This window comes from Vombatus ursinus, unplaced genomic scaffold (assembly GCF_900497805.2).
Source record: "Vombatus ursinus unplaced genomic scaffold, bare-nosed wombat genome assembly UNPS02014809.1, whole genome shotgun sequence".
NCBI classification, from domain to species: Eukaryota; Metazoa; Chordata; class Mammalia; order Diprotodontia; family Vombatidae; genus Vombatus; species Vombatus ursinus.
The window spans coordinates 20,624,169-20,643,381 of NW_020954587.1; the positions used below are offsets into that span (position 1 = coordinate 20,624,169).

The window sequence follows — 19,213 nt, forward strand, 5'->3', positions numbered from 1 at the left end:
CTCTTCAGCACAGATTTTTTCTTTCTTTGCGAAATTAAAGGATGTGAGGGGTCAAAGTTGTTTCATTTACATTTTGAAAGAGACATGATATTTTTACAAAGGTGGCCCTTAGAACCAGTTTTTAAAACCAGTAATAAATTTTAGAAAATAGATTTTTTAATAATTTTCTTCTATTGTTTTCTTTTAGGTCCAGGGACACTGGAACACTTTGGGCTCTAACTATTTCTAAACTGATACAATCTAAGAACATTTTACCTGATGAAGTTAAACAACTTTATAAGACAACAGAAGGGTATTTTGATTTATAATTATTATACTTTATAATTTCTCTTTAGGCAGTCATGCATGCTACCTTTGACTGAAATGAACTATTGAACTTATATAGTTTGAGGAAAGGCCAGTTGTATTTTTAAAAATTTATCATTTTTGTAAGGAATGCTCTTTTTTTCCAAGTGCTTTCAAATGATTCTATTTAAGAAAGTGATTATTTGATTTTGGCATCACTTTGTGCATGTCTAAACAATGCATTTCAAAAGTCTGTTCTCTTACTCTAAACCAAAACTCCTCTCAGTTTTTGTCATGAAGTTCTTACTTTTTTAAAAGTTAGGGCAAATTAATTTTTTTTGGCTTGTTAAAGGAGGAGAAACAGATTGTCATTATCGTTTGCTCTTCAAAGAAGAACATTGTATTTAAATAAACCAGTTCCTCCAAGCTGTTTAAGAAAGTTAGGCAACAAATGTTTAGAACTACCTTATGTGATAGTATGCAAGTGACTTTTAATAATTGAATTAAACTCTTACTTGGAAGTATTTCTAGTTATATACCAAGAGATGTAATGAAATACAAAGTTAAAATATTGAAGCTGTGTGGACAATGGAAAGATCACTAGCACCTCCTTTCTCTGATTGCCCCAGTTGAAAGTATTTTCCCCCACCCAAGCTGTTTCTACAGCACTTTATATTATTTTGCCTTAGTCATGCACTAACTTAAGCATTTTTTTCCTATACATGTGGAAGCCCCCTGTTGGTGTTATTATTATTACTACAAATATTTAAAGAAATCACTTTGTTGGCTTCAGTATAGTATAATATACTATCAGCGTTTTTCAGTGAGTAGTGGACACTATTGACCTTTTCCTTGGTTAGTCTTTCCATCTCCTTGTTTTGACTAAAACCTAGATTTCACCTGTTGACACACAAGTTTTCTTGAAACGCTTTCCATTGAAGGCTACTCTGTTCTTCAGTTCAAGGAGAGAAGAAAAGTGATAAGTGTACTTCTCATACTCCTTCCAGATACTACTTTTGCACTGTCACTCAAGAACCATTTGTTTTTGAACTCCACACCATCTTACATGCTACCCTTTCCTAATTTCAGTCATCTGAAGATTTTCCTTGGTACTAAAGTACCAAGCTCACGGTATTCTTCTAGCCTCTCCCTTCACTCACCTCTTTGCTCCATGAATCTCACAATTCTGATTTCCTCACTTTCATTGTGCAGTTTCCATGACCTTCACTTCTTTTACTACATTATTGCCAACAATCATATGGCCATATCTTAGTCCTCATCATTACTTCTCACTACTGATTTGAGTTCCCCCATTCAGGATTTTTGTGTTCCCTCCATTTTTTTCCTTCCTTACTATTTCAAAGGAGATAGTCTTTGTCAAGGTGATTTCTGTCTGATTTTTTTTAATCCCATTTCTTCTCTCTTCTGATCTTGAATTCTGTCTTTTTTTATCCCATTTCTTCTCTCTTCTGATCTTGCTCTATCATTAATATTAATCCCTTTTCTCTATCATATCTGTGACTTCTCCCTCTCTGCTAGCAACTTCTCTTTTGTCTATAAACATATATTTCCCAATACTTTAAAAAAAGTTCTCTCTTAACTCTGCCATGCTCTAAAGCTTCATTTTAACCTTCTGTCTTGTCCCATTCACTCACTACTAAACCTATTAAAATAGAGCCATTTGATTTTTACATCCTACCCTTTCTCTTAATGGCAGTATTCCTTAATCCTTTACAATATGACTTCATGAGGCCATATATTTGGTATTTTTTTGTCAAGGGTATCAGTCACATAATTGCTAACTTCTGTGGCCTTTTTGCAATTGTAATCCCCTACATCTCTGTAGTGTTGCAGTAACCATACATCCTCCTACTTGATTATTTCTCTTTTGGCTTCCACAACAATGAACTCATCTATTTCTTTCCTTATTTCTCCTGAGTATTCTTTCTCCTTTTTCTCCTTCTGCCTTCTTAATGGATATATTTTCTAGGATCTATTATTGACTTTTTAAAATTCTCTTTGGTAGTGATATCAAGTCCCATGGCTTTAGTTATTTAATTTATTTAGTGAATGACTCTTACTTTTTCCCAAGCTCTCGATCCACACTCTGTACTGCCTATTGGAAAATTCCATGTGGATAGTTCATCATTTGCCAAGTTCTATTGATTAAAATTCTACAATAGTTCTTAAGGCTATCACTTACTTTATGTTCTTATTGCTACTGGCCATAGTTTAGGCCAGCACGTTATGGCCTGAGGACTGCCCCATATGAGCTAAGAATGCTTTTTACATTTTAAAATACAACAAAACTTCGTTTTAAAAGTATAGTAAAACTTTATTTAAATGGTATTAAAAAAAACATTTTTAGGTCAGGAGCTGTGCAAAACAGGTGGAGAGCTGGATTTGGTCTGCAGAAGGCCTCTATTGCCTCTAGCCTGGTGTATTACAGTAACTTAAATGATCTCTTTGTTCTCGCTGTTCCAGTAATGCTGCAAAACATTATCAAATCAGAGTTCTACTTTTTTGGGGGTGGGGGGGGCTTTTTTGGCTTTTTTGGTGAGGCAATTGGGATTAAGTGACTTGCCCAGGGTCACACAGCTAGTAAGTGTTAAGTGTCTGAGACTCAATTTGAACTCAGGTCCTCCTGACTCCAAGGCCAGAGCTCTATTCACTACACCACCTAGCTGCCTCAAATCAGAGTTCTTAAAGTAGAGCTTTAATTATGTCATTCTTGCTCAGAAAACTTCAGTGGTTCCCTGTTATCTATTGGATAAATTAAAAACTCCTTATTTTCATCTTCAGGACACACCACACTTGTCTTATCTTTGATTAACCTACTCCATACCTTTCTTATTAACCAAACCAAATTACTCTCTTGTCTGAACATGTTTGAGCCTTTTACACCTCCATACTTTGCAGAGTCATTCTAAATGCCTGGAATTCCAGCATGTTCCCTATATTTCCACAGTTTAAAATCTTAACCTTTTGTTCAAGGTCCAAATCAAAGACTTTCCCTTTGAGAATTCTTCCTCCCTTTCCCCTGCTCCCTACTTGGAAGTGTTTGCTCCTTCCCCTTTGATCTGTCATGAAAGCATTTAATCCATGCCAGGTATAGGGAGGGAGGCCTGTGATCTCTGCTACCAGGAAGGTTGAAGCCAATGGATAGCTTGAGCTCACAAGTTCTGAGATGCAGTGGATTATGTTATAGGGTAGCCACACTAATAGAACTAACTACTAACACTAACACATCAGTGTGTTAGACCCCAGGAATGGAGGAACATCAGACTAATAAAAGAGGGATGAACTGGCCTGGGTTGGAAACAAAGCTGCTCAAAACTTCATGCTGATCAGTATTAACTGTTTTTCAAGGAATGTCTTCCGTTGGGGGATTTGTTTTCTATTTTCTGAATACAAAATGTAGCTACAAATTTTTTTTATAGATCAAGGTCCCTGACCCCAAGAAATTGAAAATGTTTTGGGGATAGGAATCAGACAGATATACAAATAATTATAATACAAAGCATTAACAATGCTTAAGAGGAACCATGAGTGGGTTACTCTACTTCTGGGTATGGATGAGATAGGGAGACTCAATCTCAAAAGTACAAAACAAAACATAAAATAAGAAAAACAGTTAACTGTTAGCGGAAAGGAGGGATATATTCTTTAGTTTTGACAGTGTAGTATTCACATTGACCATTGTGTTTGGCCAGACTTTTGTTACATTTGTCTTGATGCATTGTGTGATAGGAGTTGAATAGCCTAAACAAGAGGGATGGATTTTGGGGATTTTTTCTGAATTTAACTATGCAAGTGACAATAGAGATGTTATTTTTAAAATCTTTCTATAACATCTTTTCCCCTCTGTGGACAGGTTTTTTCCAGTAACAGAAGGTAGTTTGCATACTGTTCAGAGTCTCTCCCCATTTTTGCCTTTAGAAGATAAGGAAGAACTAGTTAACCACTGCACAGCAAGACTTTTGACATGCACAAAGAAAGATCTTTGCAATATTGATGGTAAGTTAACTTTAAAAAAATAACTTTTATGTTTATCTGTACACCATTGAGTAGTTATGACTGGAGGTGATTTTTTTTTAGAATTAAAAATTAATTAACAAGTAGAGTACATGACATGCAGATAACAGGGCAGTGTATATTGCCGAAAGATGATCATTTTTGTCACTATTCCTGTTGCACAGTAGTGCCTCTGCTACATACCATTATAAGGAAGGCTTATAACCACAGTGAACCCTTTATTTCAGTCCTTCATTTATGAGTGTAAAATACCTTGCCAATATGTCATAGAACTTCGAGGTTCCCTATGTTTATCTTGTAAATCCTCTGATTTTATAGATGAGAAACCAAGGAGTTCAGTGACTTTGAGAACTCAGATGACAAAATCACAGAATTTCATTATTGGCAAGGATCTCAGTGACTCTTCCTGGTTCTGCACATAGCCAAAAAAAAGAATTCTCACTGCAGCACATGCAGCAGCTGGTCATTCAACCCTTATTTGAAGACTTCTAATGAATGCAAGCCCACCCCCTGCTGCATCAGATCATTTCACTTATGGATAGCTTTAATTGTGAGGACATTTTGTCTTAAGATCAAGACTAGGTTCGCCTCTGCGATTTCTGCTCATTGCTTATGGTTCTGTGAAATAGTTAGCATGGCTTCCTCAAATCTTCCCTTTTCCTAACTAAACATTCCGTATAGTGTAAACTAATCTTCATAAGGTATCAGCTTGAGTTCCTTTACTGCTCTTGTTGTTTTCTTTTATATGTTCTCCAGATGAGAAATATCCTTCTTTAACTGATTCCTAGAACAGAACACAGTATTCCTGGTGTGTTCTGACCAGAGCAGAGTATAGCAGACCTCTTACCTCCTTATTCCTGGAAGTTTTGCTTCTCTTAATGTAGACCAATTTCACAGTAGCTTTTTTGGCAGCCATATTCACACTCTTAACTCACTGAGCTTATAGTCCACCAAACCCCCCAGATAACAATCTGCTATCTGACCATGCATCTCCCATATCATACTCTTGAAGTTGATTTTTTGAACCCACCTTGAAAGATTTTGCATTTGTCCCTATTAAATTTTGTTATGTTCTGTTCAGCCCAATATTCTAGTCTGGCAAGACCCTTTTGCATCTTCACTTGTCTTTCAAAAATGTTAAAGAGCACAGGCCCAAGCATAGATTCCTGGGGCATTCTCCTGGAGATTTCCTGTCAGGTTTCATTTTTTTTAATTCTTATTTAAACTGCCTAACTTATTCTGACTTATTCTATGTAACTTAGCAGACACCAAATAAAATGGGTATTTCCATTTACATAGTAAAGCAGAAAATAAGGTGGTACCTAAAACTGCAGATTGCTATTAAGTACATCTTGCTCTTTTAAGTATATGAGTTTAACTTGTAACTTTCATGTCCAGCTTGCTTCTTTCTCACCTTCTTTCTGTTATCTTTTCTTCCTTTAAAGAAAAAAAAATGCCCAATGACCTCCTTTTTTTATCCTTGTTCCTATTCTCAAGTCTTCACCATTAAAAAAAGAAAAAGAAAAACCAAGCCCTTTTAACAGATAAGCATAGTTAAGCAAAAGAAGTTTAAAAAAAAAAGTATGCCTCATTTTGCCCCTTGTGTTTATCACCTCTTTGTCAAGAGTGAATAATGTGCTTCATCTTCAGCCCTCTCGAGTCATAGTTTGTCATTGCATTGATCAGAGTTCTCAAGTCTTTCAAAGGTGTTTTTATTTATATGTGGTTATTGTATAAATTGTTATTTTAGTTCTACTCACTTCTAGTCCTACCACATTGAGTCTGACCATTTAACCATTTCTTCATCCATTTAATTTACTACATTTTTACATCTTTTTCACAAAAATGGCAAAACAAATACATTGCTAATATCTAGGCAAACTATGGCATTGCTCAGATTTAGTAATTTAGTAACTTAGTAGAAAAGGAAACAAGTTTAGTAAGGCATGACATTATTGATGAAATTATGCTGCTATAATCACCTTTCCTATAAATTGTTTAATAATACTTTGTTGAATTTGTTCCATTCAAACTGTTCTGTAGTTTTCACGTTCTATTCTTTTCCATTCTTTGAAACCAGTACATTTGGCTTCTCCAGTCAATCCCACATTGCCCTTTCCTTTCTCTACTATCTTTCAGATTATCATTGACATTGACTCAGCAATAACATCTGCCAGTTGTTTCGGTACTAAGGATATCGTTCATCTGGGACAGGACACTTGAATTCCTTAAGGGCAAAGAGGTTTTCTCTTAATTATCTCCTTAATTAGCCATTTTTTTTCTTTTTACCATTCAAAGGTCATTCTCCTTGGCAGAGAAGTAAATTTAGATTTGAGTAGTTCTACCTTGTGTTGTCATTTACCATTTTATCCATCTCTAAACAATGGTCCTACCTCTTCTTTGAGCTGCTTCTTTTCCCCCCAGTTAAGCAGTACAACTCTCCCTCCCCCCCAACAAAACAAAATGAAAAACTTATAAGCATGTTTTTGTTATCCTTGGCTTTCCTTGCCAGCCTTAGTTCATTCTGAACTTTAGCACTCTGCTATATATATATATATTTTGTAAAGAAATGTAAGGCATTATTTATGTTAATCTGTTAAAAGGGGAAATAGAAAAATCAGCTTCTCTCATATCAAAGAAATGCATAAAGAAATTATGCAAATGCGTTTGACATAGTGACCACATCTGACAGTGTATTCAGTATTTTGCCCAATAGAGCCTTCCTGCTTTCCATACTTCTCTGCCATAAGGAAGGATGTATCTTTTCATGACTTCTTTCTCTGGACCATCATAATTTTTACTCACACTTCAGCTTTCTTTTTAGCATTCTTTTAATTTACATTGTTGCAATCATTGTACTTTTTGTCCTTTTGATTCTGCTTATCAGTTTGTCCAAAGTTTTTCATGCTTCTCTGAATTTCTCACATTAGTCGCCTGATATCTATATGGTATCATTCCATACTTTTATGTTTACCTTCTGTTATTTGCTCTCATTTCCACATTGTATATGTAGTTTTTTAAAAATCTGGGTTGATTTGTGAGTTTTTTGTGCATTTCATCAGTCATTTCAGACATCTTGTTTTCTGAATTTCATTCAAGTGCATCCCATCCCTTTTGGGCAGTTTTTGTCAGTAGAATTTTAGTCCATAGATTTCTACATATTCTTCCTCTGAACCTTTTGAAATCTGCTCTTTTAAAATCTAGGGTGCATATCAATCTGACTTTATTTTCTATTACAAGTTCTAGAAGGGAGTTGAAAACTTTCCCTTAAAAATTTTCATCAATTCCCCCCCAGTTTGTTAAACAGAAGGAAAATTCTCCCCATTGGTTTCTCTTCCTTCTGAAGGACAAAGTTATCAGTAATTTAGATCAAGAAATTATTAGCTGCTCTCTCTTTGGCACAAGAACTTCACCATATGTCTGGTTCCTTGAGATCTTGTAATACTCTATTATTCCTCTTTGCAAGACCAGTGATCATTTGTACCCATATGAATGATCAAAAGTAGTTAGTAGTCACCTGTTCTGACAAGTTTTGAGAGCTTCTCTGTTGTGAGTACATCCTCTGGAAAAACAAAAGATCTCTGTTCCTGTAGTCAGGTTAATTGACAAATTGACAAAATTCTTCATTTCCCATCACTATTGAGTTATCAACCACCCACTACCATTTTCTTCCTGTCTCTTACAAGATGATCACTTAGCAGTACCTTGAACTTAATCATTCCTTTTTGGATATGTAGATGCTTCTTCTCAGAGCATTAAACTTTTTTTTTTAGCTCTAAATGTACAGGTCTCCTGATCACTAGTTTAAGACATTTCTCACTGTATCACACTGTGTCCTTAAAGCTTAACCCATCTCTTCCCTTGTTAACTGTTGATTGACATGTGAAGGAAAAGGGAAACATACTGTGTTCCTTTTTACACCATAGTTCCAGTCCATTCAATGTTTCTCCATACTATTGATTAGCTATTTAGGTTGGGTAGTAAGAATTGAATTTCATTTACTGTGCATAGAAATCACCATGAAGTATTTTTTTTTATGCCTACCATATAAGTGGTGATAAAAAGGAAAATGACATTTGGAAGATGGAGGAAAATAGAGGAAATCTTTTAAAAATTAACACTTTTAAAAAAAAATTATACTTTTCCCTCTTACTTTGACAGATGAAGAAACTAAATCCCAAAGGCATATAGCTTGGCTAAATCAGTTCTCATATATTTTTTCTTTAAGTTAAAGTTGATAGTCAGCATGGTATAGACTACAGAGGTTCCCAAACTTATTTGGTCAACCGCCCCCTTTTAAAAAAAAATTATTCAGTGGGCCCCCCCCAATCTTTCTTTAACCCTTTAATTTTTTTTTTTGAAATTTGTATCACCCCAGGCTACTGCTGTCCCCCCTCCACCCATCATTCTAGCACCCTCATGGGGGCAGTATGGCATACTTTGGGAATCTGTGGTGTAGAGAATAGAGAGCCAGGAGCCAACCTCCCAAGTCAGGAACACTGGATTCAGGTTACACCTCTGACACAAGACTAAGTTGCAGAGAAGGTGCTAACCTGAATTAGTAGTAGGAGTTTCCTCACTTAGGAGTTGCCTGTACTAGTGAAATCACAGGTCTAGTTTCTGTTCCTATCCCTAAGTCTAAAGATGTTGTTTGATGCTTTATGTAAGTGTTCTTTAGATTTCTTGCAGTAATTATTCATTCGAGAAGAAATTGATCCTTTAAAAGAATAGATGTCCTATTACATAATAGCTATATCATTTTCACATTGGCTTTTGCTTTAGGAAGTTTTGGATATCTTTCCATTTTGAATTCTTGTCTGAAAAAGGGAAGCATCGATGGTAGAGAGAAACTCTATGGAATACTAAAAATTATAATGTCATGGAAGAGTGACCATGAAGATATTTTTCTTTTCAGTTGGTAGGTCATGCGCCATACTATAATTTTCTTCTTTTCTGTATATAAAGTATATTTCTTACCATAGTTTGTTAAACTAACAGTATCATAGACCTGTAAATCAAAAGGCTAATAACAAGGTCAAAATGAATTATCTTTATTTTTTTGCCACTTCAGAATATTTTTAATCCTTTGTGTTTTTGGTGCAGCAATTTGAAAGAAGCAAGTCCTCAACTGCTTGGCTTAAATATAGAAATAATCCACTTACTTTCCATATTACTGAAATATTCTTCATCTCTTTTGGTGGAGGATGACTGGGACTTCATCATGTGCTCAATGTTGGCTTGGTTAGAGGTAATATGATTTCTCATGTTTCCACATAAGCATTAGTAACTCTCTAATTCTTAAGAAAATTATTTTGAAGTAACTCAAAACATTTCATACCTATAAAAACAATAGTTTGTTATTTATAGACCTTTACATCCAGTATCACTTTGTTTTGTTTTGTTTTGTTTTGTTTTGTTTTTTGGTTAGGCAGTGGGGTTAATTGACTTGCCCAGAGTCACACAGCTAGTAAGTGTTATGTGACCGAGGCCAGCCTGAGCTCAGGTCCTCCTGAATCCAGGGCCAGCGCTCTTTCCACTGCGCCACCTAGCTGCCTCTCCAGTGTCTCATTTTAATAGCACAGAGTAGATCTATGAGGAAGAATGTGGTATTTCCATTTACAAATGAAAAACAAGGTCACTATCATTAAATGACTTGCTAAGATTCATAAATCTAGTAAAAAGACTAAAATCTAAGACTTCTTGTTTCACTTGTAATGTTATTTCCATTACATTGCCTTGTCCCTCACTATTATGCATATATTATTACGTCAATTATTAATAAAATGTAGGATAAGAAATTGCTAGCAAACCACATATTCTGATACTGTATCATATGTATTTCTCTTAAGGGCTTTTTCTCATTAATCTCTGCCATGAAGAGAGTTCTTTACAGCTTTGTTCTTTAAAGCAAGATCCTTTTCATATCCTATTTCTTAGTTTCTTATGAATGTACATATTCTAAAAAATTCATAAAATGGAATTGTAAGTACTCTGCAGAAGTATAATAGTGATGATCAACCAACCAAATAATGAGTATTTATTGTTTTTGACAGACACTGTGCTAAGTGCTGGGAAGACAGAGAAAAAGAATGAAAGAATCCTTATTAATTAGTACAGAATAAATACAAGAGAGGAAGGGAGAGTTCTAGCAATTGGGGGAAATCAGAAAAGGCTTTATGTAGAAGGTGGCACTTAAACTTTGTCTTGAAGGAAGTGAGGGATACTTTGACGTGCAGGTGAAAAGGAAGTACACTCCCCAGGCCTGGGGAGCAGTTTGTAGAAAAGGACAAAGAAGGAAGATTGAATGTCATGTGAGAAATGGAGAGAAACCCACTTTGGCCGAATAAGGCTGGAAAAAAAATATGAGTCTTATTGTGAAAGGTTATAAACGGCTTTAAGAGTCAAATGGAGAGCTGGGCTTGGTGGTCCACACTTGTAATTTCTTCTACCCCCTATCCCTCAGGAGCACAGAGGAGGCTGAGGATGGTGGATTGTTTGAGCTCAGGAGTTCTGAGATGCAGTGGAGCTAAGCTGATCAGGGATCTTGACTACTTCCAACACACTCAAGGGGAAGGGTTAAGAGAAGCCAAAGCCGCCTAATAAGGGTGAACCAGCCCATGTTCAGAGTGGAGCCGATCAAAACTGTGCAGATCAGTGGTGAGATAGAGTGGCACTTCCATCCTTGGAAAGATGGGGAAATCCCGTTCCTAACCCTCCAGGCTCCCCTTGGGAAAAAAAAAAAAGCCTAATGGGAATTTATATTTTATCCTAGGGGTAATAGGGACCCAGTGGAGTTTATTGAGTAGGAGAGTAACATGGTTCTGTATGCTCTTGAAGAAAATCATTTTAGCAGCTGAGTGAAGGTAGGATTGGAGTGGGATGAAACTTGAGGTTGTGAGACCAGTTAGGACACTATTGAAATAATCTAGGTTAGTGATGATGAGTGCCTGAAGAGAGAAATAGTTGAATATGAGGGGTATTGTAGAGGAAAAATGGTAAGAATTGGCAGTTGATTTTCGGCAGGGGTAGGGTAGAGGGTGCAGGTGCAGTGAGGGAGAGTGAAGAGTACAGGGTAATAGGTGAGGTTATGAACCTGGAAGGTTGGAAGAATGGTAATGCCCTTTACAGAAATTGGGACATTTGGAAGAAGGGTAGATTTTGAGGAAAGATAATGAATTATCTCTTCAGCATGTTGAATTTAAGATGCATCCACATCCAGTTTGAAGCATCCAATATGCATTTGGTGATGTGGGCCTGAAATTCAGGGTAGAGACTGGCATAGAAAATGTAAATCTGTGACTCATCAATGTAGAGATGATACTTTTACTGGGAGGTGCTATTAAGAGTACTGAGAAAAAGTGTAGAGGAAATAAGAGGGCCCAGCACATCTTTTGCATGTGATGATACATGCATATGCAAAAAATTTGGAAGTTCATCATTATATGAAACTTAAGGTATAGGAACTCTCTCCAGATTATTACTTGCCTTTGATTTAGTAGATGAGTCCTCTGAAATTGCCTGAATCACTTAGAGGTTAAATGCCAGTGTTATATAGCTAGTAAATGTCAGAAGTAGTTTAAACTTAGGTCTTCCTGACCCAGCATTCTATTTTTTACCACTCTGTATTATAATATATACAAGAAAATTTAGAGAGGGCCCACTTTTCCTTTTATACCCTTGAGTCAGTTGGGTTTGGTTTCACTTAAATTCAGGATTATGTTTCTGAGCTACAAACAATTCTCATTTTAAACATTATGTGAATTTGCATTACACAGATTTGTTTTTATGCAAAAGAATTATGAAAAAAACCTGCATTCCAAAAAAACTTACTTATGTTAATTTTACTATACTCTATCTTATCACTGTGCTTTCTCTGTCTACTCTTGTACCTTGGTTTGGCATGCTGTGGCCTCCCAACCCCCTACCAAAAAATACTAAAAAAAAAAAAAATCTTTCAAATGAAAACAGAAGAGCGGATGGAGAGAGACCACCACCACTGTGGCCTGGTCAGGGACTTGTCAGGAGATCTCCAACCTGAAGAGAGGAAAAACTGCTCCATTCTGCCCACTTGCCCACATATCTGGTCCCTCTGTTCTTCTGCCCCTTCGTGTTCAAGTACTTCACCTTTACACAGCCCCAAATTGTCACCCATTCTCTTCTGTCTGTTTCTGTGTCTGTGTCAGTCCCCCACATGTCTGCCAGCCCTCCCCACTTCTGGTGTTCCTTCTGCTCTTGCTTCTCTGTCCCTGGCCTCTATGTGTCCAGTGAATTTTCATTATGTAAACATATCTTTAAGTCATGATCTGTTTAAGTTGAGAACTGTCTGTATAAATGTAATCCATGTTTCAAAAAGTCTCTTACAGAGACTGTTAATGTCTCTTTAAGATCACAGGATGCTTAGGAAAACAGCTCATGTTGGCATTCTTTTTTTTTTTTTATTTTTATTTTTATTATTTTTTAGGCAATTGGGGTTAAGTGACTTGCCCAGGGTCACACAGCCAGTAAGCGTCAAGTGTTTGGTCTGAGGCCAAATTTGACTCAGGTCGTCCTGACTTCAGCGCCGGTGCTCTATCCATTGCACCACGTAGCTGCCCCTTCATGCTGGCATTCTTGAAGTAACAGTTGAGAAGTTTTTTTATTAAGAAGTGCTTCTCCCTAAAGAGTTAGCAAGAAGGTGATATGTTTTATATTTGATCTCTGAGGAGCTCTGAGAGCTTTGTGGAGAAGACAATTAGGGAAGAAGGTGACGTGAAACTTCTTCCATATCAAAACTGTTGTAAGTGATGTGTTGCAAAGAAATCTTATAAAAATTGAGGCACTCACAAATACTATGTATTTTAAAAAAATTTTTATGTTGGGGCAGCTCAGTGGTACAGTGGATAGAGCACTGGCCCTGGAAGTACCTGCATTCAAATGTGGCCTCAGACACATGACACTCAGTAGCTGTGCGACTCTGGTCACTTAAGTCATTTAACCCCAGTTGCCTCATATAAAAAAAAAAAATTATGTTACACTTAAACACCAAAAAATGATCATTTTCACTTACAAAGTAGGATAGAAAAAGACAATTTTTGTATGAAATTGGAAGTTTCTCTTTACATATAGCTTGCTTTTAAAAAATTTATATAAGAAGCTCAGCATGTAGCAGCCATCCAGTTTGTTACTTTCTGATTTTCCTTCTTTTCTCTTCTAGCTAATTTCTTTTAAATACTATAGGGACTGAGAAGGGGGGGGTGTTGCATTGGCAAGCCTATTACTTTCCCCTTTCTTTTAATCTTCACCCTACTCCCATTTCCCCCAATTGAAAAGTAAAAACCAAAATAAAAACTTTGTAACAAATATTTATAGGCAAGCGAAACAAATCCATACATTGGCCATACCTGAAAATCTTTGATTCTTCCCCTTGAGTCTACTACCTCTGTCAAGAGGTAGACAGCTTGCTTCATCATCTGCCCTTTAGAGTCATAGTTGCTTATTGCATTGATCAGAATTCTTGAGTCTTTCAAATTCGTTTTTCTTTAGCATGTTGTTGTTTATTTTATAAATTGTTTTCCTGGTTCTGTTCCTTTTATTCTGCATCAGTTTATACAAGTATTCACAGGTTTCTTTGAACTATCCCTTTTGTAATTTCTTATGAAGCAACAATATTCCATTATGTTCGTATACCATAATGCCTTCAGCTATTCTCCTTTTGTAGGATTAATGTTTTTTGTAATTATCAAAGTGAGGCCGACGAAAAAGGACCAATTAGCTTACTTCCCAAGAGACTGAATTTAATTCTTATATTGAGGAGAAGTATAAAGAATAATTTTAAGTGACTTTTATCAATATCTGGAATAAATTGGATGATGTGAGAGCAGGTTGTCAGAAAAATGAAGAGGAGTCATCTGTTTTTATATTGAGGGTTTGAGGTAATTCTGGTTGTAATCTTCTCCATGGACAAAATATTGTAAATCATATGTCTTTATATTTGTTATAGGCTTTATTGGTTAATAAGTTGTATATATCTAGTGATTTTAATATTTAATTAATGAGAGACAAGGATGATCACTAATGGGAAAAGAGGTTTCTATAGATTATCTATTAATAAACACTTAATAAATTGGGGTGAGAGCTTGAGCTAATTAATGAGAGAATGCAAGTTTAATAGGAAACTAATTTTATACCTAGATTTCAAAGAGGGAGGGGTGTCATAAAAGGAGAGGTTGTCGGATTTTTTTCATGGCTACATGAGAAGGATGATCTATCCTCTTTATACTTGTAACATGTGAAAAAGAAAAACCCTTGAATATTAATTCTTTAGTTTCTTTTTAATGGAAGTTTCTTTTTAATGTAAAATTTGATAGTTTTTCTTGGTATTGGACAGTGGTATGAATTTTGAAATCATAAATAAGAAATGTGGCATATGTTATCCCTTATTTCAGATGTACTATGGTTTGGTGGGAAATGCATTAGATTGGAGGCAGGAGATTAAAAGTTCTAGTCCTATCACTTAATAGTTGTGTGACCAAAGAGATATGCATCCATATGGCAGAGTAGCAGGAAGAAGTGCAGTGACCTCCTCACCAGAAGTCCTGGAAATAGATCTAAAAAATGTACTAGAACAAATTCTGGTGGAGAAGTCCAAGAAACAGTCACCGTAAGTCATTTTTTTCCAACCCAGGTCAGCAGCACACTGTGACTTTATGCGGGATGTAGGAACAAGTGCCAGTGGGCAACTTTCCTGCTCACTACCCAGATATAGATCACAGCTCCAGAGCAGTGAGGAAGGGACCTGTGCCCTAAGGATGGCAGTAAATGTTGAGGGGTGGTTGAGAATTCCCTGCAGGCTGGGCAGTATCCAAAAGCAAGAAACAGCCATGTGGCTCAGATGTGAGGAGCAGAGCAGGGTCTTAGTTCCAACTTTAAGCCCATTGTGAATTTTACAGTGGAATAACCAGGGTGAAATCCCAAAAAGAAGATTGCAATCTTGTTACTTTGAACCAGTAGAGCTTTCCAACTGACTGTAGTCAATTAGTAACTGTCTATGTTGCTCAGACCTAAACCCTAGTCAGGCATTTCCAGAGCTCAGACCAGAGATTTAGTCATTAGCCTTTGCTAATGCAGACTCCTTTGAGAGCCCTGATAGCTTGCAGGTCTTCAGCCTGAGCTGTGTCTGAGATGTGCCCCTGAGAATTACAAAACTTGGTCAGCCCAGACTTTACCTCCAGAAGTATACAGTCAGTCAAGAAGCATTTAATGCTTACTATATGCCAGGCACCATACTAAGTACTGGGAATGCAAATATAAGGGAAAAAAATAGTCTCTGCTCCTTGGGTTGGGGAGGTAGTGGAGAGGGCAACAGTTCATAAAAAGGAGCTGAAAAGGTTGCAGGAGAGCAGAAGGTACATGGTTTGAGAACAGGATGGAAAAGGCCAGAGGAAGGTGGCCTAGTAGAAAATGAAGAGGTGGCTGACTTGGGTATCGTCCTTAAATGGAAGTTCTGGGAAGATCCCTCTTACCCTTCAGTTAAAGGGAGAGGGGTGTCAGGAGCAGAGGGTAATGATGAAGTATGAATTCTAGAGCTGATGTGATCGTGCAGGATGAAGAAATTCCTGCTGTATGACAGAAGTCTAGAGGAGTGAAGCCTAGTGCTCAGAGGCTAGCCCTAACATAAAGCTTGAAGTAAAGAACTAACGAAAAAAGAATCTCACCATAAAAAAGCTGTGAGACAGTGACATTCAGTACACTACTGAAAAGAAGAGAATTACTCCAAAGATCCACAAGCAAAGCTTCAAAGAAAAACTCAGCTTGGTCAAAATTCAAATAAAGTTCCTGAATAGATGAAGCAAGAGCTTAAAAAAAAAAAGAGTTAAGTATGTTTTAATAAATGAAATTAGAATCCTAGAGGGAAAAAAAAATTGAAAAGAAATGAGAGCTATGGAAGAAAGAATTGGAAAGGAAATTAATAGTTTGGCACAAGAGGTATAAAATCTTTCCCAAGCAGCAAATTCCCTGAAAATTGAATGGACTACATAGAAGCCAACTCCAGAAGACAAGACATAATAAAACAAAGTCAAAAGACTGAAAAAAAATGAAGTGTAAGGTATCATAGCAAAAAGCAACTTACCTGAAAACCGATCAGGAGAAAAACAATGGCCTAGACATCATATTTTAAGAAATCAAAGAAGGGAACTGCCCAGATCTCTTAGAGGGCAGAGTGGAAATTAAAAGAATCCACTAGTCACATTGTGAAGGAAACTCCCAAAATGAAAACTCAAAAATATCATAGCCCAAATCCTGAACTCCCAGATCAAAGAAAAAAATACTGCAAGCATGCAGAAAGAGATAATTCAAGTGCTTAGGAACCATTCACAATTTAACAGCCATCATCATGCTGAGAGTATAGCACTTGAAATAAGATTTTCCATAAGGCAAAAGATACAGTTTATGAGCCAAGAAAAACTGAGTATAATTCTGCAGAGGAAAAAAAATGGATCTTTCATGAAATAGAGGACTTCCAAATACTCCTGATGAAAAGATCAGGTTCTGTGTAGTAACTTCAAAGCTTAAACACAGGAATTAAAAGAAATATAAAAAGGTAAACATGAATGAACAATGATAAAGGATAAACTCCTTGCATCCAAATGTGGAGAGATAATACGTGCATCCCCTATAAACCCTATCTTTATATCAGGGGTTATAGAAGGAATCTAATTATATAGAAGAGCTGGGATTGGTTCCATGATGTCTTGATGATTTTTTTTTTTAAAGGCAGTTGGGGTTAAGTGACTTGCCCAGGGTCACACAGCTAGTAAGTGTCGTGTTTGGTCTGAGGCTGGATTTGAACTCAGGTTCTCCTGACTTCAAGGCTGGTGCTCTATCCAGTGCACCACCTAGCTGCCCCGATGTCTTGATGATCTTAAGAGAAAAATGGAAAGAGAGGGAAAGAAGAGTATGTTGGAGGGAAAGGAAAGAAAAGCTAGAGAAAATTATCTCACATAATCAGGCTGTACAAGTAAATATCTGTACAAATAAGGAATAAGAGAGAGGGAGGCAAGAGAGCCAAGATGGCAGAATAGAGGCAGAAACCCAGCTGAACTCTCCCAACTTTCCACTCCAAACAACTTTTAAGAACATGTCAAATTGAATTCTGGAGTGGCAGAGCCAACAAAAGGTCAGGGTAAGATATTTTTCCAGCCCAAGATAACTTTGGAGGTCAACGGAAGAGGTCTGTGACAATAGTGTGGGGGCCAGCCCAGAGCAAACATGGTGGCAACACCAGCAGGTGACTTGGAGTTGGCTGCAACAGTGGCCGCAGCAGATTAGGACCCTGAGCTGACACTGGGACCAGGACCTGCAAGTGTTTGGCAACTTTTGCCTGTGTGTGGTTCTGGGTCAGTTCCAGGGTGGAGAGGAGCACCCATGTTAAGAATTTGACCACAAAAAGTTATCGAGGTGTCAGGGAAAACCAAGATACAAATTCAGAAGAAGACAATGACATGTAAACAACTGCAAGCAAAGCCTCAAAGAAAAAGGTAAATTGTACTCAAGCCCAACAAGGATTCCTGAAAGAGTTTAAGAAAGAGATAAGAGTAATAGAGGAAAAAATTGGGAAAAGAAATGATGCAAAGAATTATGAAAAGAGAATGAATAGCTTAGCTTTAAAAAAAAAAAAAAGGCACAAGAAAATAAGAAGACAACACCTTAAAACAGAATTAGCCAAATGGGCTGGAATTAGCCAGAAGAATTAGCCAAACATTCACTGAAGAAAAGAACTTAAAAAGTAGAATAGGCCACATGGAAAAAGAGATACAAAAGCTCACTGAAGAAAAGAAGTCCTTAAAAATTAGAATTAAGCAAATGGAAGCTAATGATTGAGATACCAGTAAACAATAAAACAGTAAAAAAATAAAAATAAAAAAAGAAGAAAATGTGAAATATCTCATTAGAAAAACAACTCAACTGGAAAACAAATCAAGGAGATACCATTTAAGAATTATTGGACTACCTACCTGAAAGCCAAAAAAAGAGCCGAGACATCATATTTGAAGAAATTATGAAGGAATGTAAATACTCCCCCTATATCTTAGATCCAGAGGGCAAAAGAGAAATCGAAAGAGTCAACCAATCACCTCTGAAAGAGGTCCCAAAATGAAAACTCCCAGGACTATTATAGCCAAATTCCAGAGCTATCATGTCAGGGAGAAAATACTGCAAAGCAGCCAGAAAGAAACAATTATAATATCATGGTGCCATAGTCAAGATCACAAGATTTAGTAGCTTCCATGTTAAAGGAGCAGAAGGCATGGAATATGATATTCCAGAAGGGAAAGGAGGTAGGATTACAACCAAGAATAACCTACGCAACAAAACTGAGTATAATCCCTTAGGGGAAAAAGATAGTCATCTGATGAAATAGAGGACTTTCAAGCATTTCTGATGAAAAGACCAGAGCTGAATAGAAAATATGACATTCAAACACAAGTCTCAAGAGAATCATAAAAAGGTAAACATAAAAGAGAAATCATAATGGAATCAAAGTTAAACAGTTCACATTCCTATGTACATGTAACTTCTAAGAACTTTATCATTCTTAAGGCAGTTAGAAGAAGTCTGCATAAAGGACAGAGGTGTGAGTTATGTTGAGATGATCTCAAAAAGAAAACGAAGGGATAAGGAAAAGAGATGCCCTGGAAGAAGGGGAGAGGAAAAATAAGAAAAATTATCTCAGAAGAAGAATTCAAGGAAAAGCTTTTACAGTGGAGGGGCATATAGGAAGGGGGCGGTTAACAGACAATGCATAAACCTCATTCTCATTGGATGGGTTCAAAGTGGGAAGATTAGGTGTAGACAGTCAGTTAAGTATAGAAATCTATCTTACCCATCAGGGAAGTAGGAAGGGAAAGAGATA

General features: G+C 36.7%; 1 protein-coding gene across 2 annotated transcripts in view; it reads left to right on the forward strand.

Moving 5' to 3' along the window:
* The window catches only part of LTN1 (listerin E3 ubiquitin protein ligase 1), an 85,668-nt gene that overhangs the window by 51,902 nt on the left and 14,553 nt on the right, over positions 1 to 19,213 (forward strand). For both annotated transcript variants that reach the window (XM_027875504.1, XM_027875505.1), the window contains exons 18-21: positions 188 to 292; positions 4,160 to 4,302; positions 9,103 to 9,238; positions 9,424 to 9,568. In XM_027875504.1, coding sequence (XP_027731305.1) covers positions 188 to 292; positions 4,160 to 4,302; positions 9,103 to 9,238; positions 9,424 to 9,568 — 529 coding nt within the window. The remainder of the gene's footprint in view (positions 1 to 187; positions 293 to 4,159; positions 4,303 to 9,102; positions 9,239 to 9,423; positions 9,569 to 19,213) is intronic.